This window comes from Achroia grisella, unplaced genomic scaffold (genome assembly GCF_030625045.1).
Source record: "Achroia grisella isolate CSIRO2021 unplaced genomic scaffold, CSIRO_AGI_Agris_v1 utg319, whole genome shotgun sequence".
NCBI classification, from domain to species: domain Eukaryota; kingdom Metazoa; phylum Arthropoda; class Insecta; order Lepidoptera; family Pyralidae; genus Achroia; species Achroia grisella.
In genome coordinates, this window is record NW_026712795.1 from 468727 (window position 1) to 495404 (window position 26678).

The window sequence follows — 26678 nt, forward strand, 5'->3', positions numbered from 1 at the left end:
AGACATCAGTCGCGGTCGATACGCGGAAAATAGAAAAATATTATGACACCCTCGGTGGTCTAGCGGTTTAGCACATCACCTTACTTCCGATGGTTGCGGGTTCGGTTCCTTGCACGTGCAAACATTTGTATTCATCGGTATGATTATTTATATTAATTTAGATGTTTTATTATGTATATATTGTTGTTGTACAAAAATAATGTATTTAGGTATTTCTATCAATTGTCTAGTAACACAAGCTCTGCTTAGCTTAGGACTAGATGGCGCTGTGTGGATTGTTCAGGGTTTATTATTTCGAATTTATAGCCCCGTATTCATAGGTCATTGTGGCTTAATGTAATATTATGAGCACGAGTTTTATACAGCATTTGTAATAATGGGTATACCAGTTCGAAACCCAGTGATATCGATCCAAGGTACAGGACTGCCTTTCCGGTCATAACCGGTTAGAATTTAGAAATATCTAGAAAATCGTACTGCCGCCAAAGATTTTTATCTTTAATAGAGCGTTGATTAGCAAAATGGAGGGATTTATTATGTCAGCATATAGGCGTATATAATAATGAAGAATAAGTTACGAAATATTTTCGTACTAGTTGCGTGTGAAAACAGGTTTTTTTTCTTTTTTTTTTGTAATTAAATGAAAAGGCACGCTGGTTTTATTTAAAACCGTTTTTTTGTTTGCATTTGTTCATGTAAATAAGATATTTGTGTTATATACTTTGCGTTTTAATGTATGCGTGCCTTTATATTTTTTTTATTTTAGTTTTAATTTCTTGTTGTCCCCTGTTAGTTCTTTACTTGTATATTCTATGTATTGTCTTTTTATGCTACAGATCCCTAATTTAAAATATAATTCAAAATTGTTTATTTTATGAATTCGAGATTGTTTGCAGTTTATTTATATTTTTTTTTCAGCAAATAAATAAAATGCAAATTGTTTTTTTTCATATTTGTGATATATAGGTTTAGTCGTAAAGGGTATATGTATAAAGCCAAAAGACTGTGGTAGTATTAATGTCACTGAAAAACTTTCCCAACGATGAAATGTGATGTGAAATTAAAAAAAAAATGAAATGAAAATCGTGGTCACGTGATTAAATTTGTATGAAAAGTTCGGAATTTGTATTACGAATTTTCACTTTGTCTTAATGGAAAAGGTTCCGTATATATACCGGGTGTAAGGAACAGGTTGGCAAAAACTAAAACACTAAACCAGTGGAAATTCTTACCGGAATTTTTTAAATTTTTTTTTCGTTTTAAAAATCATGTGAACTATGATATTATGTAATAATATAAAGAAATAATAATATTTCATAGCGAAATAATATAAAATACCATAAAACATCACTGTAATTCGATTTAAAATCCTTCCCCGCGCTGATCAGTTCAGAACTGACGTGTCACCGCGATACTTCTCGTTGTAAAATCACATTGCGCGCAATACATAGCGCAGCGTCAAAACTAAGAATAATTATTTATATGGCTCTGGTGCATTTCCAGTGGGGAAATACTATGCCGTCTGATTCAGACCATTCTTCTGAATCAGCTGTTTTAGTTTTGGCCAACCTGTCCCTTACACCCTATATATACGAAGCCGAAAGATTGTGGTAGTATTACTGTCACTGAACAATAGTCCCAAAGAAGAAAGGTGGAAATAAGAAAATACATCAAACGCGCGGTCATGTGATAAATTTTGTATGAAAAGTTCAGTACTGTTATTTCGAATATTCAAGTTTAATTAATTTTATTGACATATGTAATAGTAGTGATATATATCTTGTAACTCAAAGCATGCTGCGGTTACCTATAATTATGAGAACAGTTAGTAGTTAAGACCATTAGAATTGTATAGAATGATGACAATTTTTTTATTGCTGTATCTTATGTTGGTAATCCTTAAAATAAATAAATATCCACTTTATCTCTTAGTGGAAAAGGTTCAGTTTGCAAGTGTTCTAGTTAGCTTTTGACTCTGTATACCATTTACGACTGGCGCCGTATTAAATATAATGAGGGACTGTACTAGAAACTCACAAGCATTTATGTATATTTTTCACTATCTGTTGTAATAAGTTTGTTTTTAAGTTTCCTGTATTTTAATATTACAGATATAACAATAGTATTTTGAATTTTATTTCGCACTAGTAATATCTTGCGGCACAGCTTGCATTAAAGCCGTAAAGGCTCAAATTAAAAAAAATCTAAATTCAAAATATTTTTATTCATGTAGGTCCATTACAGACTCCTATGATATGGAAAATCTACCGTCAGTTCGGAAGGATTTCAAGATGAAAAGAACTGACAAGAAACTCAGCTCCTATTCTTTTCACATAAATGCGGTACATGTTTACAATAATACAGATTTATTTTTAAATTAAAATTTGGGAGAATAGAATGACCACCAGCATATGAAATTGCAAAAGCAAATAGTCTAATCAGTGTTCGTAACCCGAACAGACCAGTACCCACAAGCCCACTGAAAATGCTCATTACAAGTGAAAGAATTTATAAAAATTAATAGAAGATATTTTTATTTGACGGGCTCGGTGGTCCAGCGGTTTAGCACGCCGCCTTAATTCCGATAGTCGCAAGTTCGATTCCTCGCAATGGCACAAACATTTGTATTCGTGAGTTTGTATCGGTCTGGGTGTTTTCTATGTATAATATGTATGTACTTAAAAATCTATGTATCAGTTATCTAGTACCCATAACACAAGTTAATCTTCATCTAGCTTAACTTGGGTCTAAATAGCGCTCTGTGAATTGTACTGGGATTATTATTATTATTTTATAACCGAGGTAGACTTGAACAAAATCTACCCCTAATTAAATAATATAGGGGTTTGCTACTGTACTAGTAAGGAACAATTTACCATCAGGTATGTCTACTTTTATTTGTTAGTAGGATTATAACAAGGTTTAAAAATCAAATTATAAATAATGTGTGATGCGGCGTTATACCTAGGGTCATTCATTGCATTTTTCGCTTACTGTTATCGTAAAGAATCCACTTTTCGTCACTTGTCACAATTCGATCCAATATCCCTTCATTTCTATACCGATACCACAAAGCAACACAAGTTTTAACACGCATTTCTTGCTGCATGTCAGTCAAATCATGAGGCACCCATATTAATTTTTTTTTATCTTATTGATTGATGCAAACGGGTCGCTAGTATAAAAATAAAATACTTTTTTATCGTATACTTTTATTGTCATCAAAAGATATATTACCAAAACATATTCAGTCTATAAATAATAATAGTTGCCATTATAAAAATATATTTTATATTCAAAATTGTACACCACATGTAAAATATCCTGTATCTTATATAATCTACATAATGATTTTTTAAAAGGTACCTAGTTAAGTACAAAATTATGACTATTTTTACAAACGTATCTCCGATACCTATGCTATATACAACGTGTGTTAGAATTAACGCAATTCCTTATAAATCCAATTAGAAAATTTAGTTTTATTTGATTAATTAATAAACATTTTTAATGTGTCAAAGGAAGACAATGTAATAATTTTGTACTTCTGCACTTCACACAGAGCCATCTAGTCCCCGACTAAGTAAAGTGACAATTTTGTAAATCTATACAAATAAACAAAATTGAAGTGTTTGTAATTACGAAATAACAGCTCTTCAGTAAATGCATAAGAAAGTATATACGGTATATACTTATATCAAATAATAAAAAAAAATCTTGTCTGTCTATCTCTCTATTTGTTCTAGATAATCTCAGAAATGTCTGGACCGATTTAGACGCGACTCTCATATGTAGAAAGCTAGCCTTATTGGAAGTAACTTAAAGTAGCCTACTTTTGTTTTAGAAATTTTATTTAATAATTAAAAAAAAAGTTAAATTCCACGCGAAGTCGCGTTGAACAACTAGTACGTGATATATAGAAAAATATCCCAGACAAATAGACAAATGCTAAGATTGCGGTACTTCAGTTACACGTTGTCGAAATTACAAGGAGGATATCTTAAAACATATTCTTATATAAATCGTCATGAAAATGGCTAAACTTAGAGTAGAAGAGTATGATAATCTGTTTATAGGCAAAACTTTTATAATTATTGCCCCAACCTTCCTCCGTCGGGCAATGAGGCAATAGGAAGGCAAGAAATCGCAGCAATAAGCACTGTTTAATATCTATTTTCAATATAAACAAGTAAATCTTTGCTTAATGTTTAATTAATATGATAACTTATTTGTACTGACTATACTTATACCGGATGACTTTGTTTATCTAGCGTAAAAATGTATGACACGAAGAAAATAAATTACTTCTTAATATCAACAGAAGCACGAAGATTTCGTACTAAAAAAATGAAATCGAAGCGATTGATATAAATCGTTTATTTTTTTTCTTCGTGTTTTGTTTAATTATGTATAATTTATTTATTTAAAGCCTTAGTCCCCAAAGTGGTCTAAAGACCAATAGGAGTTATAACGTTTAAAAGAAGCATATTTCATTATTTCAATAGTTCTTAGTAAAAAATATATTTGCAACTATAAAAAAAAAATGTTTTCGTATTTGTTTGTATAGGTATAAAACTAAAAAAAGTTCCAATCTCCTACGACAACAATACCCTCGTTACGCGGAAAACGAAGTCACTTGATATAGGTACAGGTACAATCCTACGAACTACATTAAACTATTCACGTAGTATAAACAAAATGGCTGCTACAACAAGATGGCGGTTAAATTCAGTTAAACATCATATATTTGCTGCTTCAACCAGGGCAGGAATTTCGCTAAATCGGTAAATACTATATAGTGTTTAGGATCACATCGGCGTTCGTTGTTCCTTGCTACTGATAAGGAGACGAGTCCTCTAAGGAACCAAATGTCGTTGTATTTGAAGACCATGCCGCCACCGCTGTCACCATTACACACCGTTGCACCTGTGAATAAATCAATGTTTTAATATACCTGCTTTAGTACACCCCCCTCCGCTTGATCCTATTCAAACGGGGTTTGAAAGTACGATGGCCTGAGCCGAGGTTCGAACCCCTAGAGGTGTCCTCAGACTAAAGTCGTATCCGTCAGGCAGGAGTTGGCCTTCAGCCGCTCCATAAGTCCTTCCGCGGGTTTGAAGTGCCATCTACACTCGCCCCCTATTGTCCGGTGAAGCTGTAAAGGCCAGCTGCGGTCAACAGCATTAGAGTAGTCCGAAAAAAAAACTTTAGATACAATATACTTTTATTTGCATTATACTGTAAAAGATAAAGTTATCAGGGGTTATCAGTGGGTAACTAAAAAGTCGTACCTCAGATTACCTATTTCAGCCGCCAAGCAGCTTGCTTTGTAAGGTTCTAGGGTCCAGAAGACCTCTAGTAGGGTAAATAACTGTGATAGAGGTACTTTTTTTTAATGGTTGATAATGGAATGGTGCACCCGCCTGCGCTAATGGTTTACGCTGGGTACCAGTGAAAGATGATAAGATGAGCATGATGAGGTCAGGTCAGTCCATCCTGGTAAATTCACCAGGAATTTATTACGATAGTTTCCCACGCAGGCGACTTTCTACAAAGTCTCAAAAGTCATGACGATGAGTGGTGAGATAGCGTTCCGAATGAGCGGTCGATTAAAAAATGTGTGATGACTATTCAAAAGTGCTTAAATTAAGTTTATTTGAATAGCTTTCAAAGCTTCTGGAATGAAACTTATACAACTTACCATTCCTATATCCAGCGCAGTAAGAATACTCTGATAGATAGCGTGAGAAGAATTCGCTGTACGATTTGATGCAAGTGAGTTCATCTACCACAGGCATTTCTACTAGAGTCAGCTCCTCTGCGGCTAGCCCCGTCTCATCGAAGCCCCAGCCTACTACCTGTAAATTATAAATACAATGTTATAAATAGAAAAAAAAATATTGTTTGTAATAACTAGATAAAAATGCAAATAGGTTTTCTCTCTCTCTCTTATATTTACTTACATATAAATATAAATACATAGGTATATTAATGAAAAACTCAGAAAGTAGTAAACAGAAGAAAAACCTAAAATAGTCCTCCTTATTAAGGTCAAAAATCTCATATTCACAAATTTGAGATTTTCGAGGATCCTCGTACGGTTGACATCCCGCCATCAGGTGGATTACAACCAATTTTTTTTTCTTGTTGTGAAGTCTTGTACTTTATTTTTTGTGAAATTTACAAGATACAAATTTTAATGGATACCTTACACATTATGTTTACAATTGTTATCACTTGTACATAGTTTATATATGTGTATGTATAGGTATATAGTTGATTTAATTACTGGTTGCTGGTTTACAGCATGCGTAAATTTATCTATTTTGTTTATGACATTTATATAAATAAACATGTAATAAATATTTTAATAATAAACAATGTGCATGTGCCCATGCACGTGTTCATCAGTATTAGCTGATCAGCGCAATTTTGTTTGTGCCACATTTTCCCATTTTTTCCAACATTTTTCATTGCTACTCCACATCTGTAGGTCGTAGCGTGATATAGTCTTCTTCGATAAATGACCTATTAAAAAGTAAGAGAATTTTCAAAATTGGATCAGTATTATATATATACAAACTCACAAATTTAAAATATTTTCTTCTTAATATGTAAAAAATAAAAAAATTGTATCATGTTGTTTGTCCATGATGGAATCCTAAAATGCTGAACCGATTTTGAAGAAATTTCTTAATATATAAAAATTTCGGGTCACGTTGTTTGTCCGTATGGTAATTGGGGGATTGGACTCGGTAGGTCTGATTTGGTTGGAAGAAGCACTCCTGGTGGTTACTATCCTGGAGGAATCGATAAAGAAGATGCAGAATAATAGATATATACTCACCGATCCCTTCTTGCCGACGACGTTGTTGATGTCGACCAGGTCGTCGGGCCAGAGGCAGGCGGGCCGGACCCAGTCCGAGTATGTGACCGGGTCCCGCAGCACCAGGATCGCCAGGTCCCGGTTGAATGTAGAGGCGTTGTATCGCGGATGTTTTATTATTTGGTCGACCTGTTCATTACATTATATCTTTATATATACAAATTACGCGTCACGTTGTTTGTCCGCGATGGATTCTTAAACTACTGAACCGATTGCTAATTTGAACATTGTGTGAATAGAATAGAGTAGAATAGAATAGAAAATCATTTATTCAAATAAACTTAATTTAAGCACTTTTGAATAGTCATAACAATTTGTTTTTTATCTACCACTCGTTCGGAAAGCTGTCTCATCACAAGAAGAACGAACAAGAAACTTGTGTGTTGCTCTTTTTTGTGAATTTGATCAAATTTGAAAGATACAATAGCTTACATCTCAATTTATAGTCGCAATATTATTTTATTCAAGAACGTTGGCCACCGCACCCCGTGGCCGGGTCTACTAGTATGTATATATAACACTAGCTGTCCCCGCGAATACGTTCGCCTGGAATACGACGACGAATTATGAAATTCCATACAAACTTTCATCCCCTATTTTACTTTCCCTTAATGATAAATTTTTTATAAACATTGAATGTCATTTATATTTATATTTCATCAACATCCTAAAAATAAGTTTCAATTCCATACATCCTTTCATCGCATCTCTCAACCCCTGTTCAACCCTTTTTTCGCATTAGTAGCATAAGTCCTTTTTCGGAGTCTAGATCCATATACCCAATGTTATTCGGCTCAGTAGTTTTGGCGTGAAAGCAAGACAGACAGACAGACAGAGTTACCTTCACACTTTCACATTTATAATATCATAAATATATATATTATAGGATATAAGGATTTTTAAACTTACAAATTTGATCTGTACGCCTTGCGTTGAGGTCCTGAGGTTATGTTTCCCCAAGTAGACAGAAAGGGTGTCTTTGTTGACCACTCTGTTACCATTCTTCAGGGTCACGCAGTGAGCCGCGGTGATGACGTGCCTATGTGACACCAGAGTACCACCGCAGATGTATTTGTTATCTACCGTCTGGAAATAATACAACACTTTCACGGCTGTAATTCCAAGAGGAGTTTTTTTAATGGATCATAATGGAATGGTGCACCCGCCTTCGCTAACGGTTTACGCTCGCGGGGCACCAGTGGAGGATGATAAGATGAACATGAGGTCAGGTCAGTCAGCGCATCAAAGTCTGTCTGAGAATAGAATAATATTATTTGTTTTAATATTATTTGTATATAGTCATATTGGATGTTAAATTAGAACTGAGAATAGATTAATATTGTTTGTTTTAGTATTATTTGTCTATGGTCATACTAGTAAATTAATTATGGTCGAATTTCGGCCACTGTTTGCAACCACTAGTTAAAATAGTTATAAGTATTCGGTTTCGGTCGGCCGTGTCAGAAGTCGATAACTCAGTTTTAGTGACATTTAAAATCCAATTTCGGTTGCTCACTAGTGCCATCTAGTCTTTAAATGGATGTAGAAATAGAAATAATAGAAATAGAAATAATCTTTATTCAAATAAACTCATTACAAGCACTTTTGAATAGTCATATTTTGATTCTACCACTCATTCGGAATGCAGATTCATCACAAGAAGAATGAGCAAGAAACTTGTGTGTTGCTCTTTTTTATAGATGTTTTTTTTTATATAAATAATTACAGTGTAACAAGTAAGAGGCATGCGACAATCAACATAGAAATCGCTACGCACTCATTATTAGTGTAATCAGATAATATTGTCAGTGCTATGTATTTAAAATTGTTCTACAAAAACATTATTATCGTTACCGAATTCTTCAATTTTATAGTAAGCTTTTTTGCAAAGGAAGTGTTTTATTTGACATTTAAATCTTTTTTCTGGCAGATTTATAACAGACTCTGGTATTTTATTGTAAAACCTTACGCAATTGCCATAAAACGAATTACTAACTTTAGCCAAACGACATGTTTTTGTCATTACTACAAAAGTGGTACCTGAGTTTGATAGAGAGCGATCTGCCATGGCCATTCTCCTTCGTAAGTCGGTTTCCCATTGAGCACTAGCAAGTTCGGATTCTGTCGCATCACTTTACCACATTGCACCTGAAAAAGGTTTTTTAATTAGCTTGGAAGTATCACAAATGAGTATCTCATATAGGTCCAAACTAAGAGGAGATGATTGTACTGTTACTAGTTAATTAATAAAGTATTTTTTCTGTAAATAAATTAATAAACACTAAGCACGTATATATTTTGATGGTCTCGATGGTCCAGTGGTTGCGGGTTCTATCTATATTATGTATGTCAAATTCAAATTCAAAAATCATTTATTCATGTAGGACATTTTAGCCGCTTATGAACGTAAAGTTTTTACATTATAATTTTTTTCCCCTACCGTCCAGTTCGGCATATAGATCCAATTGAGAAGAACTGGCAAGAAACTCAATTGAATTACTTTTTTTTTTAAATCCAGTTTATTTACAATGCAATGCAATAGATATTTATATAGGTGTCTATGTCTAACATTAAATGAAAATCCCGAACATGAAAACTATTGCCATGCACGCTCGTCATTCAAGTAATCGATTGGTGAGTAATAGGCCTTGCTCAGTAAATATGATTTAACAGATGTTTTGAATTTATTTAAGGGTAATTTCAATATATCCTTTGGTATGTTATTGTAAAATTTTATACCTATGCCCATAAAAGACCTATTGACTTTTTCTAAACGATACTTCGGGATGTATATATAAAATATGTATCCATGTATTTGTATCAGTTGTCTAATACCTATAACACAAGCTCTGCTTACCTCGGGAGTAAATGACGTTGTGTGATTTGTCCAGGGGTTTCATTATTAATATTGTACTGTAATTATATATTACATTAAGATAAATATAAAATAAAATCCCACTGTACAATTAATTTTGGCCGTTCCCGCCATTTTAGAATATATATATAAAATTTTAATCTGTACATTGTACAGACTACGTTCCAACCATCGACTACACATGTCACAGACAAACCCGAAATATTATACCACAAATATAAGTAGACCCATCTTGTAAAGAAATAATGAATTAATGGTGGACCCGCTTCCGCTAATGGCATATATAAGCTGTGGGGTCACCAGTGGAGGACGATAGGATGGAAATTAAAGAAGTTTAACTGCCAAGAATCATTAGGAATTAACCACTAACGTTTAGCTAGGCCGGTAATATTATAGGTATTTAAAAATTGGATGTCATCCGATGAAAGGTTACGACGCGACGTCGACCAGAATCGATCCTGCCTTATAATATATATTTGAACCACTAAACCGTAATGTTCTCGAACTCATGAACAAGGTCATGCTAAACCAGTTGAAATAAGTTTTCTTTTAATAATGCTGTTGGTCGCTGGTGGGACCGGATTGGAAACCAGTTCTTTTATAACTGCGAATCCTTTGAGTATTATTTCCAGGGTTGCCAACCTAAAAACATTTAGCTCGTATGTGGAATACAGGCCACTTATTTAGTCTATGATCTATTTTATAAGCTTTATATTTTGAATACCAAAATTCTATTCTAAATTGTCACTGTATTCTATTGTTACTTTTGGTTTCCCTTCCTGACCCTAGTTAGTAGTATTTCTTTATAATATAATAATAATGCACAATATATATCTACAATTCCCTGGTTTCCTTTATTTTATATCTTTTGAGTTCTCCACTTTCAGACTTCTCTTTCTCTTTTATGACTTATAGGAAGTTGCGTGGATCAGTTAATACAAATAGCATTATATACCATTATATCCCGCCCCCATCGTACAATGCACTCAAATCTCGTCACACCAATTTTAGTCATTTTTAATACCTCTACCCCTCGTCTGCCTCTGCAACATTTATGTTGGTTAATAGTTACAATTTCGGGTTTTAATATTATACGTCATACTCGTGAACGAGTGTTGCTTGTTGGGACTGGTTTAATGTTACGGCTGTTTTAATCCTATTGTGTATTTAATATCTGACCCTAATAAATTAGTGCTAGTTGGTGGTTTGTATTCACACGTTTTGAATTGGAAATGTAAAGTTACAATGATTCAAGTTTCTTGCTCGTTCTTCTTGTGATAAGACAGCTTTCTGAATGAGCGGTAGATGAAAAGGATGATAATTATGACTGTTCAAAAGTGCTTAATTTAAATTTATTTGAATAAAAGATTTTCTATTCTATTCTATAATTGAATTGTGATGTCACAAAATCTAACAGACATTCCAGAAGGGTTTTGTTAGGCAGTTCGGAGTATGAAGAGCAGCGAGTCAAAAACTCGTATCTGTACAGAGATTCTCGTGCGGTTGACATCCCTGGTTATTTCCTTATGACCACACCTTGTGACTTTAGCGTATAATATATAACAAAAATCCGTTCTAACATTATACATGCGAAAGTGTGTCTCTCAGTCTATCTGTCTATCTGCCTGCGCATTACCATTTCATAAGGAAACGGCTGGATGGGTCTTAATGAAATTTACCATGACATTAGTCCGTATCTTGAGAACTAAGGGTATCTTTTACTAAGCTATTTAATAAGCTTCATATATATGAAGCTTATTCAGTTTAGTTCATATATATATCTATATGAACTACTTTAGGTTTTAGTTATTCAGCCTTGTTCCTTACGACTGGACGGACAGGAATAAAATATGGTACTTTTGTGTGTCTGTCTATGACATTGTAGCTCCTAAATAAATGAACCGATTATGAAGTGTTTTTTATGGGTCCAATTTATTACTTATTATATATATTTAAACATACATAGAAAATAGACAGACCATACAAATAATCATACGAATACAAATATTTGCACAGTACGAGGAATCGATCCCGCGATCTTTGGAAGTAAGGCAGTATGCTAAACAGAAGACCACCACGGCCGTCAAACAAATAAATTAAAAAACACTTACATTCTGGGTATCCTGTACACCTGTATTTCCCGAGTTAGTATTCCCTCTCTTTGGTGGCAGTTGGATCAGTGGTTTCTCTCGATCGAAATATTCAGACGGGTCTATCGGCCGGCTGAAAGAAAAATAACTAGCTGTTAATAACGACTTTGTCTGCTACCTATATTGATTTTTTTTATTTAATAAGTAATATCCATTGATATGATGTAATCTAAGGTAAGGTAATAATTACAATAAGAAACCCAAGACTATTCATACATTCACGTCATTCAGTCCCAAGCTAAGCAGAGCCCGAGTTAATGGTATTAGACAACTGATACAAATACTTAAATATTTTTATTCTTTCTAAATACATACATATTCGTAATACAAAGAAAACACCCAGACCGATACAAACAACTATAATCTGGAATACAAATGTTTGAACCGTGCGGGGAATCAAACCCGCAACCATTACAAGTAAAGCGGTGTGCTAAACCGCTAGACCACCGAGGCATCAAATACCATTATGATCCGATATGCCGATTAGTTCTAATAACATAAACGCAAAAGTTTGTAACGTCTTTAGAACACACACTAGCGTTCTTAGTACTATATGTACTTATTCAATTTCAAATAATTTTATTCATAAACAATATTTCATTGTGTTGAATTCAATAATAATATGTCAAGTTAAATAAACACGGTAAATAGTTAGTTACATTTCAAATAGCATAATCTTGATGCACCAGAATCTGGCATAAGATACGTCAATCGAGTAAATTCATTTGTTGCAAACATTCCAACATAATGTTTTTAAAGTTTATTTCTAGAACTTTCTAGTTTTAGATTATATTCAAATCTATTATAGTAGATATATATTATAAATTTAGCTACTAGAACTTGTGCACTAGGGTGTAATTAAATTCAATTTAGATTTATAAGAAAAAAGTTTTATCGTTCTGCCTTCAAAAATGAAGAATTTCCATATAAACTTTCATTCTCTATTTTATTTTACCCTTATAAGGCTAAACTTTGAATGCCTTATTTATTTGACGACCTCGGTGGTCTAGCGGTCAAGCACACCGCTTTACGACCGATGGTCGCGGATTCGATTCCTCGCACGGCACAAACATTTGTATTCATGAGTATGATTGTTTGTATCGGTCTGGGTGTTTTCTATGTATTTAAAAAAAAATATCTGTGTATATGTATCAGTTATCTAGTACCCATAACACAAGCTCTAGCTAGCTTAACTTGGGTCTAGATGGCTCTGTGTGAATTGTCCTGAGATTATTATTATTATTATTTATATTTAATCAACAATTAAAGAAGTTTTAAGCTTCTAGCTTTAAAAATGACGATAATTCCATACAACCTTTAATCTACCCTTTTAACTCTATTTTTTCGCATTAAAAAGTAGATGTCCTTTCTTCAGTGTCTAGACTGTCTGTGTAGCAAATTTAATTTAAATGGTTCAGTAGATCTGGCGTGAAAGTGCGACAGACAGACAGAGTTACTTTCTTTTTACATGAAATAAAAGAGGTACATATTCACACTATAGTCTTAATTTTGGCGATTCCCGGCATCTTACTTGGTAAATGTTTTTAATAAAGTCTGTAGCCGCATAACTTTTTAACATGGCATAAATTTTATTTTTTCAACTGATTCTTTGTTATAAAACCTCATTCTTTAAGAACTCATTGGTTATAAAACCACATTGTGATTGTTATAGCGAGATATTTTCCCGCGCATTTTTTCCCCGCACATTCCATTTGTAAGGCGTACCTACTATATGTACATACATATATTAAATGCGGAAAAACAATGCAACCACAATCTACATTTATACGTCTACAGACTTGTTCTATGTTGTTTCCGTCGGTACAAAGTTTCATCCCCTATTTCAACCTCATTTCAGATTATTATTTGAGATTAAAGATATCTTATGTGATCTGAGGATGGACTTCGTGATCAGATCTTAATATAAATTGTCATTAATTTTAATATATACAGAAAAAAATATTTGATATATTTATATGAGATTTTTCCTTTGCTCACGACTTTGGGTAGGGAGCCCACATATCCTTTTCTTTTTTAAATGGCTTGGCACAGCCAAATATTTTAAATTAGGAATTGATGTATAAAAAAATATAATAATTTTGACTGATCATTATGAATACCACAACCAAAATATGTGTAGTTACATATATTTTTATTATTTTCCAAAATTAATAATATACTGTTAGGCTTAAAACTACTAGCATAATTATTCCACCACCAACTATAGAAATTGTAGAATTCTACCCGAAGTACCACCATGATGTTAAGGTATTCTGTTTAATTTAAAGCAGACAGGGAAGTGAAAATAATCTTTTTCAGTAGAGGTACAGAGCAATTAATATTATATTTTATAATAATTGGCACAGCCCTACTGAGAATAGAACCGAAATTGGAGTTTAGGAAATAACCTAACATTATATAGAATTATTGTTCTATAATAAAAAGAAGAGCTTGCATAAACAATAAGAGGCGCCTGCATATGCTCATTAAACATTCAAAATGAATATAAATAGGCAATGCTAAAAAATTATACAAAAATAATTGTTCAAGACCTGTAATTTTTATTTTATAAAAATTACAGATAATGTTGCCATTGTGAGACTTCGTCATAGCGTTGTTTATGGTATTCTGTTTATATACATAATTAATTATTATGAATTGAATAAGTAATTCATACTGTTTATTTCGATTAAAACTATTGTAGCTGACATAAAGCTCAATTATAAATACTATAAAAAAACAGAATATTTATGTAATAGGTTACTGTAAATATATATTTTATTAAATTTATTAAAATCGATTCATAATAATCATTTTAAAACTACAGAACTATATTCAAATTCGAATTCCATATTTGAAATTTAAAAATATAATCTTGTCTATAGTTCAGTCTTACCTTAGCTCCTCGAAATCGACTGGCTCACGATTACTATCTGTGGTGACGCGGAATGGCGGAGATGGGGTAAGTTTGAATCCAGGTTGGTTGATATTTAAACCGTTATGATTCGGCTGTTCATCATCTCTGGTAAAAAAAAAACAATTTCACAGATCTCAATATCATTGCCAATAACAAATCAACCAACCTAACCTGTTGTTAGTGAAATTTTTAGATAGATAGATAGGTATAGAGTATGAGTATACATGCGGGGTTTTTGTGCGAACTAACAAAACTACTTTCTATTTCTTAAAATTAGATATCATGCATATTTATATATATTATTATACACAGATTTTTCAGATATTATGTACACAATAAAGACATTTAATTTTGTAGAAAATTTAAATGTATTTTCTATTATTTATCAGCTGAATCACAAATTAATTCGTAAATATATAATTATTGTTTTATGAATAAAATTATGAATAAAAAGTAATATAAAATCAGTAGCTGACTCGTGCACCTTCCTCTGCATCACACTTATTTGACATATATTATATTTAGCTCAATTTACATAATATCTCTTTAAATTATAGCCTATTTAATTCCGATGTATAAGTTATATTACTGTAAAGTTACATCAATGTCCGTTCAGTTGTTTTTGCGTGAAAGCGTAACAAACATATCCATACTCACAAACATTAGCGTTTTTAGTAATAGTATGTAATATTATTTTATCTGTGCTATTAGTAAGCGAAAATGAATATGAGTTATGTACTGTTAATTATTCATTACAATAATATTATGTAACTAAAATAATTTCACGGTTAGTGTGGGGGAAGTAGTAATTATTGTCTGTGTACATAAACAGCACCAGGGTTGTAATATCCTTGCTGTTGTCCCATTGCTAAGGACAGAGAGATAAGGCCTTACACCTTACAAAAGGGAAGGTAAGTAGGGTAAAAAGAGAGCACCTTACCTCAGATGAATACATCTAAGGTATACGGTGCTTCCTTTTTGCCTGTTATTATGTATACATCTATACATATAAATAAAATTGGAGTGTCTGTTTGTAATACTGAAATAACCGTTTTTTACTGCATGCATTTGAATACAAATACGGTACATACACCAAAATAACATTATTTACAATTTTTATCTGCCTCTGTTCCGGCTAACCTCTGAAATGGCTGGACCGATTTTGACGGGACTTTTATTGGCCGTTGGACTTGAAACAATGGTTGTCACGTACGATTATGATCTTTTGCGATGGCCGTACAAGAAATAACTTCTTCAGGTATTTTTTAAGGGATCAAAATAGCATGGAGGAGGATTATAGGATAAGCATGACGTCAGGTTAGTTCGTCATGGTTAATTCACCAGGAATTAATGACGATGGTTTTCAAAAGGAACCTAATTTCCTTCTTCGTTAGCAATAGATAGAGTGATTCAAGAGGAAGTTTTACGTGTATAAAACATGTACACCAGTGTTAACGCGGGGCGGGTAGCTAGTGCTATGAAAAATAAATAAATAAATAATGCACAATTAACAGCATCATCTAGTCCCAAGCTAAGAGCCTGTGTTAAGGTACTAGACAACTGATACAAATACTTAGATATCTTTTTCTTTTTTCAATACATACATAATACGCAAAGATAACACCCAGACCTATACAAACAACCACACTTATGAATACAAATATTTGCACCGTGCGAGGAATCGAACTCGCGACGGAATCGACGCGATCGAAACCCTTATATTCGTGGAATTTAATATAAGTAGTAGACTATTAGTGCGGTCAAAAGTTCATCATAACTAATTACTTTGCTGTACATTACTTAGAAATATAGTGTCAAATCGTTTCTACGTCTAATAGCTTAATAACAAAAAACCGCTACAAGGAAAATTCCGCGTCTTGTTTGTCTTTGAGAAAGACTAGCTGTACTCGCGACTTCGTCCGCGTGGAAAATAAAAGTGGCCTAAGTTACTCCTTATTACATTTATTATTTAGGAATTAGGGGATTTTTCTGACTAAAATTACATTCAATACTTAGTATATAACGGAAATATTCGTAAAATATAGCTATACTCGCGACTTCGTCCGCGTGGAAATAACTTTATTTTTCTAAAATAAAAGTAGCCTAAGTTACTCTTTATTACATCAGCTACGTCCCAAAAAAAGTACCGTCAAAATCGGTCCAGCCATTTCAGAGGTTAGCCGGAACAAACACACAGACAGACAGATAAAAATTGTAAATAATGTTATTTTGGTGTATGTACCGTATTTATATTCATATGCATGGAGTAAAAAACGGTTACTTCAATATTACAAACGGATACTCTAATTTTATTTACATGTATAGATGTATAGATGTGCGCTTGAGGTTTTTTACCTTTACTAAAAATAAAAGAAAAAAACTTTGAATGTAATTTATTTTTATGTATTGTCGACCTGCGATGTTTATATTAAAATACGTATACATATATAACATATTATGACAAATATATGTTATTCCCATTTCAAAAGAGCAACACGCAAGTTTCTTGCTCATTCTTCTTGTGATGAATCTGCGTTCCGATTGAGTGGTAGAATAAAAAATATGACTATTCACAAGTGTTTGTATTAAGCTTATTTGAATGAAGATTATTTCTATTTCTATTTCGTACGCGTGGTACTTGTATATAGAAGGTATTATACATATAAACCTTTCTTTTGAATCACTCTATCTATTGTTAAAAACTGCATTAAAATCCGTTGCGTAATTCAAAAGATATAAGCGAACAGACAACGGCGGCGACTTTGTTTTATTTTATACTAGCTACTCGCCCAGGCTTCGCTCGGGTGTACATGTATTATATATAAACCTTCCTCCAGAATCACTCTATCTATTAAAAAAAACCCAAAATCCTTCTAAATCCGTTGCGTAGTTTTAAAGATTTAAGCATACATAGGGACGGACAGACAGCGACAGCGACTTTTATACTATGTAATGACTATGTAAAGATATATATTTTAAAATATTATAACATACAATATTAGCTACCAGTGAATGTAAGTCTAGTCAAAATCGATTCAGCCGTTTCAGAGTTTAGCAAAAATAAACAGACAGACAGACGAAAATGTTTAAAATATTATTTTTGATGTACCATACTTTCATATGAGTTTAGTGAAAAGTTGTTTATTTGAAATTATAAATGTTTGTATATAAGTAAATTTGTTACAATTCAGATTATTACTGTTCCACAAAGGCTATAGTGACTATTGTAACCATCAGATGGGCCGTATGCTTGTCTGCCACCATAATAGTAAAAAAAGCAAGGTTTTCTGTTAATACTTTAGCTGGTACTGGTTTTGTGCAAGATTGTTCAACGGCCTCGGTGGTCTAGCGGTATAGGACACTTCTTTTCTTTCGATGGTCGCGGATTCGATGTGGGGACACGGTATAAACATTTGTATTCATGAATAAGATTGTTTTGGTATATTGGTCTGGGTGTTCGCAATGTATATTATGTAGGTATTAAAAAAACAATTATGTATTTATATCAGTCGTCCAGTACCCATAACACAGGCTTTTATTTTTTTTTATAACACAGGGGACAAACGGGCATGCGGCTCACCTGATGGTAAGTGATTACCGCCGCCCATGAGCACCCGCAACACCAGGGGAATTGCAAGTACGTTGTCGGCCTTTTAAAAAGGAATAAGCTCTTTTCTTGAAGGTTTCAATATCGTATCGGTTCGGAAATACCATTGCTGGAAGGTGATTCCACAATATATACTTCTGCTTAGTTTAGGAATATATGGCGCTGTGTTAATTGTCCAGGGTTTTTTATTTAATAAAGAATAAATAAATAAAGAATAAATAAATAAACAACGAGTCATTTTAACATGTATCATATTGGTTAAGATATGACTAAATAACGTTTACAGTTATCAGAATCAGTAGCCAATGTGATTAGGTAAACGACTAGTTAATTTCATCTGCCATTAGAGTATAATTAGGTAAATTAGTTCCGGAATTAGGGGATTTTTTTGACTAAAATTACATTCAATACTTAGTATATAACGGAAATATTCGTAAAATATTAATAACTAGCTGTACTCGCGACTTCGTCCGCGTGGAAGTAACTTTATTTTTCTAATATAAAAGTAGCCTAAGTTACTCCTTATTACATCAGGCCAATAAAAGTCCCGTCAAAATAGGTCCAGCCATTTCAGAGATTAGCCGCAATTAACAGACGGACAGATAAACAGACAAAAATTGTAAAAATATTTTGGTGTATGTACCGTATTTATATTCATATGCATGTAAAAAACTGTTATTATAATATTACAAACAGACAGTCCAATTATATTTATATGTATAGATTAATATTAACATGTACTGTTTACATAAAAAATGAGGTCATATGGTGCCTAAAACCAATGGAATGGAATACATACTCGATGCATCCCGTAGCACTGTTGTATAGTAATGTAGGATAATCTATACCTATAATAAAACTGCAGAGGTCGAATTTCTGTACATAGAAAAAAAAACACAAAAAACTGAATCAGCCGAGTCATGTTACAAATGAAATAGATTTTTTAAATTTATTGTTTCTCTGAAAAAAACAACACACTGTACAAACAGTGTACAGGCTAATCTCCGAAACTGTTGGACCGATTTAAATGAAATTTTGCATGCAGGTAGGTTTTAAATAATAACCCTGGACACTTCATACAGCGCCATCTAGTTTATTCCACCATGCTAAGCAGAACTTGTGTTATGGCGACTAAACACTTGATACAAATATTTACATATATACATTTATTTTTGTAAATGTATGTATTTACATAAGAAAACACCCAGATCAATATTCATGAATACAAATGTTAAATCATGCCAGTAATCGAACCCGCGACCATCGAATGTAAGGTGTAAATGCTTAACCGCTAGAGGTCATCTCAGTTAAAATGATTTCTTTGTGTAATCATTTTAATATTAATGTGTTTAGTAGTTTTTTGCGTGAAAGAATTACAAACATGTAAGATTCCTCATAAACTTTCGCGTTTATATGCCAAAATGTAGTGGTTACTTGTTCTGTGAAAATTAGTAGAATTTCTACCGCCAATCAGCTTCCTTTACAATTTATGTTCCGGGTGAGATTTGGTAGTATATATGGGTTTGAAGTTTTTTTTTAATAACACAGGGGACAAACTAGCATGCGGCTCACCTGATGGTAAGTGATTACCGCCGCCCATGATCACCCGAAATACCAAGGGAATTGCAAGTACGTTGTCGGCCTTTTAAAAAGGAATAAGCTCTTTTCTTGAAGGTTTCAATATCGTATCAGTTCGGAAATACCATTGCTGGAAGGTGATTCCACAATGTGGTTATGCGAGGCAAAAAGTTTCTAGAAAACCGCACTGTGGAAGACCGCCATTCATCCAGATGATCAGGATGGTATTTCAGTTTCTGGCGGGTGGTACGGTGGTGAAACTCAGCAGCTGGTATTAATCCGAACAATTCCTCAGAACACTCCCCGTGACATATGCGGTAGAAAATGCACAGGGATGCAATATCACGCCGCGAAGCCAATGGGTCGAGTCTGTCACACAGACGTTGATTACCAATGGTTCTGGCTGCTCGGTTCTGAATGCGGTGAAATGGAAGTAGCTAGTTTCGGTTTGAAGTATCATAAATAGCAGTGCATGAGCATTACTACTGGCTTCTAGAATAGAATATAATCTATTTATAGCAATACAGCCGTCCTATAACGCGGTGTCCGTTCAACAGCATCTCATGAATTCCTTCCGAGCAGCCTATGAATGACTCTAGTAACAATCGAAAAGCAAGTGAAGATGAACCAAGTGAGGAAGACATTTTGCCCATTAACACATTATAGACCGCATGACCAATTTTTTTCAGTATTCTGGAAATTCATTATATTAACAATGCTTTACGACATTTTTCTAATTTTTATACTATTTTCAATTGTTCATACGAACGGGCTACAGGTAGGTTCTTTTTTGGATGAAAATCAAGTTACGTTTAATTCTAAAACGAATTTGTTTAAAGAAAACTTGTCTAGTGCGAAACGTTAATATTAGATGTCTTATTCTATGTACAAACTTGCATTTAGTTTAATTAGTTATTGTAGAAGATTTTCATAGTAACACTATTTAATATTATGTTATCTGTGGTAACACGTTTTATATGAAGAGGCGTCGACATGCAGCCTTAAGGATATCATTTTCGTTGTAACCTTTATGAAGACGTTTGTTCTGTTCCTGTAAGTAGGCGTCTATGGCTATTAGGTTTACCATTAAATGAGCCTTCAGCTTGTTTACCATTCCAGTCATATAATATACTACCAAATAATGAATGGTAAGTTTGTCGATTTATGGTTCAAATTAAGAATACAAAATACTCACATTTTCGATGGTATAGGTTCATTTACTGGAGGCGTATATACAGGTCCACTATTAGTAGGGGTTCCATGAACTGGTCTTGTTATTGGAGTATCTTGTGGCTTCAGACCCTCATACAAAGTTGGTCTATCCGGTGTATTAATAGGTCGTTGATTTGAAGGCTGATTGGACCAACTTGATTGTTCTACTGGCTTTTCAACCTCAACCTTCGTTGGCCTTGTCGAAGGCTTTGTAGGCTGAGGTTTTGTCTGCTGCGGCCTGGGCTTGGGGTTCCGAGTTGGTTCCCCATCTTGTACAGTCTCGAAAGTGTCCGGACGAGGGATATCGGCATTGCAAATCTCCCTTCCATTCAATCTAATGGCTTTTAATTTTGGCGCCGGTGGACTTAATGGACTGTACTGCACGAAGAAACGGACGGCTACCGCTGGGCCAGGATGTATTTTCATCTTTGTGTTTTCAACCTTAAAGTCTATATTGTCTGTTGTCGACACATCTCCTACCCAGTTCTGTTTTGGAAAGAAATTAAATGAGGTTACAAATAATAATATAGTACTACTAGATCACTAGTGTTATCCGAGATAGTCAGACGCATATAGATAGGGTAGTCAGACGCATTGCTAAATGTATATCTTATATCTATCTTTTTATATTGTTAAATTAGCTACTTGCCCTGGCTTCGCCTGGGTGTACATGTATTATAATTATTATGTATTGTGTTATAAACCTTCCTTTTAAATCACTCTATTAAAAAAAACCGCTTCAAAATCCGTTGCGTAGTTTTAAAGATTTAAGCATACATGGGGACGGACAGACAGCGACAACGACTTTGTTTTATACTATGTAATGATTAATAAATCAAGAGATTATACATTACTATCCATAAAGTGGTTATACGACGTCTGGCCAAAATAGATTTACTCGAAATTTAAATCTTAAGTTAATTTGAATTCTAAACGCTTAACATAATAATATAAAAAACTAACTAACTAGAGCACGGATTATATACCTGTGGAGAAAAAATAAAGTATATATTGTATTAAATAAATAAATAAATACAACAATAATTACCCCAAGTATATCAGCCTTCTTGTCCAACACAATATTCAGCCATAATGAGTGCAAAGTATTGTCTGTTGACAGATTGACCACTCCGTACCACCTGCCGGGCTCCGTGCCCGGTGGTTCGTACATGAAGACATTGGGGCACGGCGATATAGGCGCGGAGTCTTGTGCGAGACCAGGTGCAACGAGAGCTGTGACTAGGAAGCCAATTAAGGCTCTAATCTGGAATGAGAACATTGTTAGTAAGTCAATAGGATTTGATAAATGTTAGCGTCAAGTCCTTTGCGTGAGTAACTCAGTTTTCAACTTTCTCTTCTCTATTATTTCAACCGTAAAGCAGCTTGCTTTGTAAACTGCGTTTCCGTTGTAAGGTACAGATTAAGTTTTTTTTTCGGACTACTCTAATGCTGTTGGCCGCAGCTGGCCTTTACAGCTTCACCGGACGTTAGGAGCCGAGTGCAGATGGCACTCCAAACCCGCGGAAGGACTTATCGAGCGGCTGAAGGCCAACTCCTGCCTGACAGATGCGACTTTAGTCCGAGGGCACCACTAGGGGTTCGAACCTCGCCTCAGGCCGTCGTAATTTCGATCCCCGTTTGAATTGGACGGGGGATGGATCGGAGGGGCGCCCAGGGGCGCCGGTGTGGAGTGCCCGGGCGCGCGCAGGCGCCCGATTGAATGCGCGATATTGTGTGTTTGAGGTCGTCGTCTTCACCGGCGAGGACGGTGTCGTGTGTGTGTGTAAAAGTGTGGTCGGGGTGGAACGGGAACAGATTAAGTAGTGAAATTATAGGATAAGAGACGTCTTAATCATCTGGAATAACAAAGCATGAATGGTGTCACGGGTACTTGATACGGATTACATAATAACGTGATAACCGTAGTGTCGTTCATGTAAATAGGCATAACGTAATGTCCGTAGTTCATATTCCTGTATGTACGTAGGCGACGGTTACTGCTTACCATCAGGTGTACTGCTTGCCATTCTAATAAAATAAGAAAAATACTATAACTGTAATAATCTCATTAGTGTATTTATTATAATCAATTGATATCCTTAGTGGTGTGGCGGTTTAGCACACCGCTTAATTCCGTTGGCCGCTGGTTCGATTTTTCGCTGAATATCATTGTTTGTATTGGTCTAGGTTTTTACTATGTTTATTCTGTATGTATTTATAAATACAATATGTATTTAAGCATTTATATTAGTTGTCATAACACAAACTCTACTCTTAACTTGTATTATCATTTAAATTAATAGGAACCAGTGGTCATCCAGTGGTCGATATTGGACCATAATTAATTTAACATTGAGTAAGACGATGACCACAGACTTACGATAAACAAAAGAGCATATATACTAGCATATACTAGCTACTCGCCCCGGCTTCGCACGGGTATACATGTATTATATGTATATACAAAGCTTTCTCGCAAATCACTCTATTAAAAAAAACCGCGTCAAAATCCGCTGCGTAGTTTTAAAGATTTAAGCATACATAGCGACAGACAGCGATAGCAACTTTGTTTGTGTTTAATTGAAACTAAGGGATCCAAAGGGACTCAAACAATTACATGCAGACAAATAACACAAATGAATTTGGCACGTTTTAAAAATAAAATTGAACATAAAATATCTAGTGTCATAGTACCTCAATATGACCCGGACATTGTATGTGAACATATTTTTAATTTAATTGAACTTGAAGCTAGCAGTGAATTTAAAATAAAAACCTTTTCAACTAGTGTAAAATCAAAGTTTTGTGACTGGGCCACGTTTGGTATTTATAAGTCTAGGGCTAATCTTTACGAACTTTACGAAAAACGAAGCTATATATCCGATCCCTTATTTCATGAACATGTAAAATCTTATTAGAAAATATTTAAAAAGGTTTGTCATACAGCTAAGTCTCTCTATTTAGGTAAAATAATAACTAAATCTAAAGATAAAATAAAAGCCACTTGGAAAGTAATAAATAGCGAAACTGGAAAAGTTAATTTTCAAAATAGTAAAATAGCTTTAAATATTAATAACAAATTGGTAAATTCCGACACAGAGGTCGCGGATACATTCGAATCTTATTTCACTAATATTCCATTAATTACGACACAGGCTCTAAAATCTTCCCCGTCTGCTGCTGAAACTTTACTAACAGACAATGTTAGCAAGTCATCAGCTGTATTTAACTTTAGACATACATCATCAGTAGAAATAATGAAAATATTCAAACAGCTTAATAATAAAAAAACAGAGGATCTATGGGGTATATCTGTTAAAATACTAGATAGTATAATGGAAATTATTGCGCCCTCTCTTGCTTTTATTTTCAATAAATGTATAGATGAAGGTAAATTTCCTAACATAATGAAAATTAGTAAAATCATACCGCTTTTTAAATCTGGAGATAGAAGTGACCCAATAAATTATAGACCTATATCTATACTCCCAGCACTCAGTAAAATTTTTGAAAAAATAATCCTTATGCAGCTTGTCAGTTATTTCAATTTAAATAATTTAATCCACAATAGTCAATTCGGTTTTTCCAAAGGTCGTTCAACTACAAACGCAGGTGCAGAGTTGCTTAGACACGTATTTGCTGCATGGGAAACTAAAATGGATGCGATAGGTGTTTTTTGTGACCTTTCTAAGGCTTTTGATTGCGTTGATCATAATACATTGCTAAAAAAACTTGCTTTTTATGGCGTCAAAGACAATGCTTTAAATTTAATAAAATCTTATCTATCTGATAGAATACAGAAAGTGAAGGTTAGCAACGCTACGTCTGACGGGTCACTTGTGCAAATGGGTGTACCTCAAGGATCTATTCTCGGTCCATTTTTATTCCTAGTTTACATTAATGATCTCCCATATGCCATGCAGGATAGATGCGGCATAGTATTATTTGCAGACGATACTTCATTGATTTTTAAAGTTAATAGAATGACTAATAATTATGACGATGTAAATAGTGCTTTGCGGTGTCTCCTGCACTGGTTTACAACTAACAATCTTATGTTAAACGCTAAAAAAACAAAATGTGTTAATTTCTCTCTGTCTAAAAGTTTTAATACTAATTGCAATATTAAATTAAATGACGAATCTCTGGAATTTATAGAATCTACTGTCTTTCTAGGAATCACACTAGATAATAAAACACAATGGGGTGCACAAATTCAAAGCCTTGCAGCGAAACTAAGTTCAGCAGCTTTTGCCGTGCGTAAGGTTAGACAGTACACTGATACTGATACTGCTAGATTAGTCTATTTTAGTTATTTTCATAGTTTACTCTCTTATGGAATATTACTATGGGGAAAAGCGGCAGATATTAAAAATATATTCATATTACAAAAACGTGCCGTTCGAGCGATCTACTGTATGAAGAGTCGTGACTCATTAAGAGAGAAATTCAAAGAGGCAAATATTCTCACCGTTGCTTCTCAATTTATATATTCAAATATCCTATATGTTCATAAAAATCTTGACTTATTTCCAAAAAACAGCAATATTCATAATATTAATACAAGATTTAAAGACAAACTTGCTGTCCCCAAGTATCGTTTAGAAAAAGTTAATAGGTCTTTTATGGGAATAGGTATAAAAATTTACAATAAGATACCAAAGGATATGTTGGAATTACCCTTAAATAAATTCAAAACATCTGTTAAATCATATTTACTGAGCAAAGCCTATTACTCACTAAACGATTACTTGAATGACGAGTGTGCATGGCAATAGTTGTTCATGCACTGAATTTTCATTTAATGTTAGACATAGACACCTATATAAATATACATTGTAAATAAACTGGCTTTAAAAAAAAAGTAATTCAATTGAGTTTCTTGCCAGTTCTTCTCAATTGGATCTATATACCGAACTGGACGGTAGGGAAAAAAATAAAATTATAATGTAAAAATTTGACGTTCATAAGCGGCTAAAATGTCCTACATGAATAAATGATTTTTGAATTTGAATTTGAATTTGAATTTGTTTTATACTATGTAATGATGGCAATTACATGGTTGTGTGTGTAATGTTTTTTTATTGATTTCATGTATTTTTTATGCATAAGTTTAAAAAAATATATTAACTTTCTGCACACCTTCTCTATATAAACTATTAGTGTGCAATTTCATACTCTTCCGTCTGCGAAGTTTTCGTATAAAAAGTTTTTACTTCACGTATCAATGATAAGCGATATCGTGTAATCATAGAACATAGACATAGAATGCCTATAGAATCTCGACATGGAATTCAAACCCCTCCTTATTAAATAAGTTGACGAGTTATGTGACTTTGGGAAATGCGAAAGGAATTCACTGGAATGGGAACGTAAGTGTACTGTACTTACTGACTGAACTTAGATTGCTATCGGAATTCCATAAACGCATTCAAAATTAGATCACAGCAAAT

General features: G+C 33.7%; 1 protein-coding gene across 2 annotated transcripts in view; it reads right to left on the reverse strand.

Moving 5' to 3' along the window:
• Window positions 1-4379: 4379 nt before the first annotated feature.
• LOC131843538 (clotting factor C-like) overlaps window positions 4380-26678 on the reverse strand; it is a 33068-nt gene continuing 10769 nt past the window's right edge. Inside the window, exons 2-10 of one of the 2 annotated variants that reach the window (XM_059192207.1) lie at window positions 22274-22489; window positions 21209-21711; window positions 14808-14933; window positions 11873-11984; window positions 8927-9034; window positions 7796-7972; window positions 6848-7015; window positions 5702-5858; window positions 4380-4926 (exon numbers count right to left, since the gene is read on the reverse strand). In XM_059192207.1, the coding sequence (XP_059048190.1) occupies window positions 4733-4926; window positions 5702-5858; window positions 6848-7015; window positions 7796-7972; window positions 8927-9034; window positions 11873-11984; window positions 14808-14933; window positions 21209-21711; window positions 22274-22489 (1761 nt within the window). In that variant the 3' untranslated portion in view covers window positions 4380-4732. The remainder of the gene's footprint in view (window positions 4927-5701; window positions 5859-6847; window positions 7016-7795; window positions 7973-8926; window positions 9035-11872; window positions 11985-14807; window positions 14934-21208; window positions 21712-22273; window positions 22490-26678) is intronic. The other variant, XM_059192208.1, reaches the window with a different exon arrangement.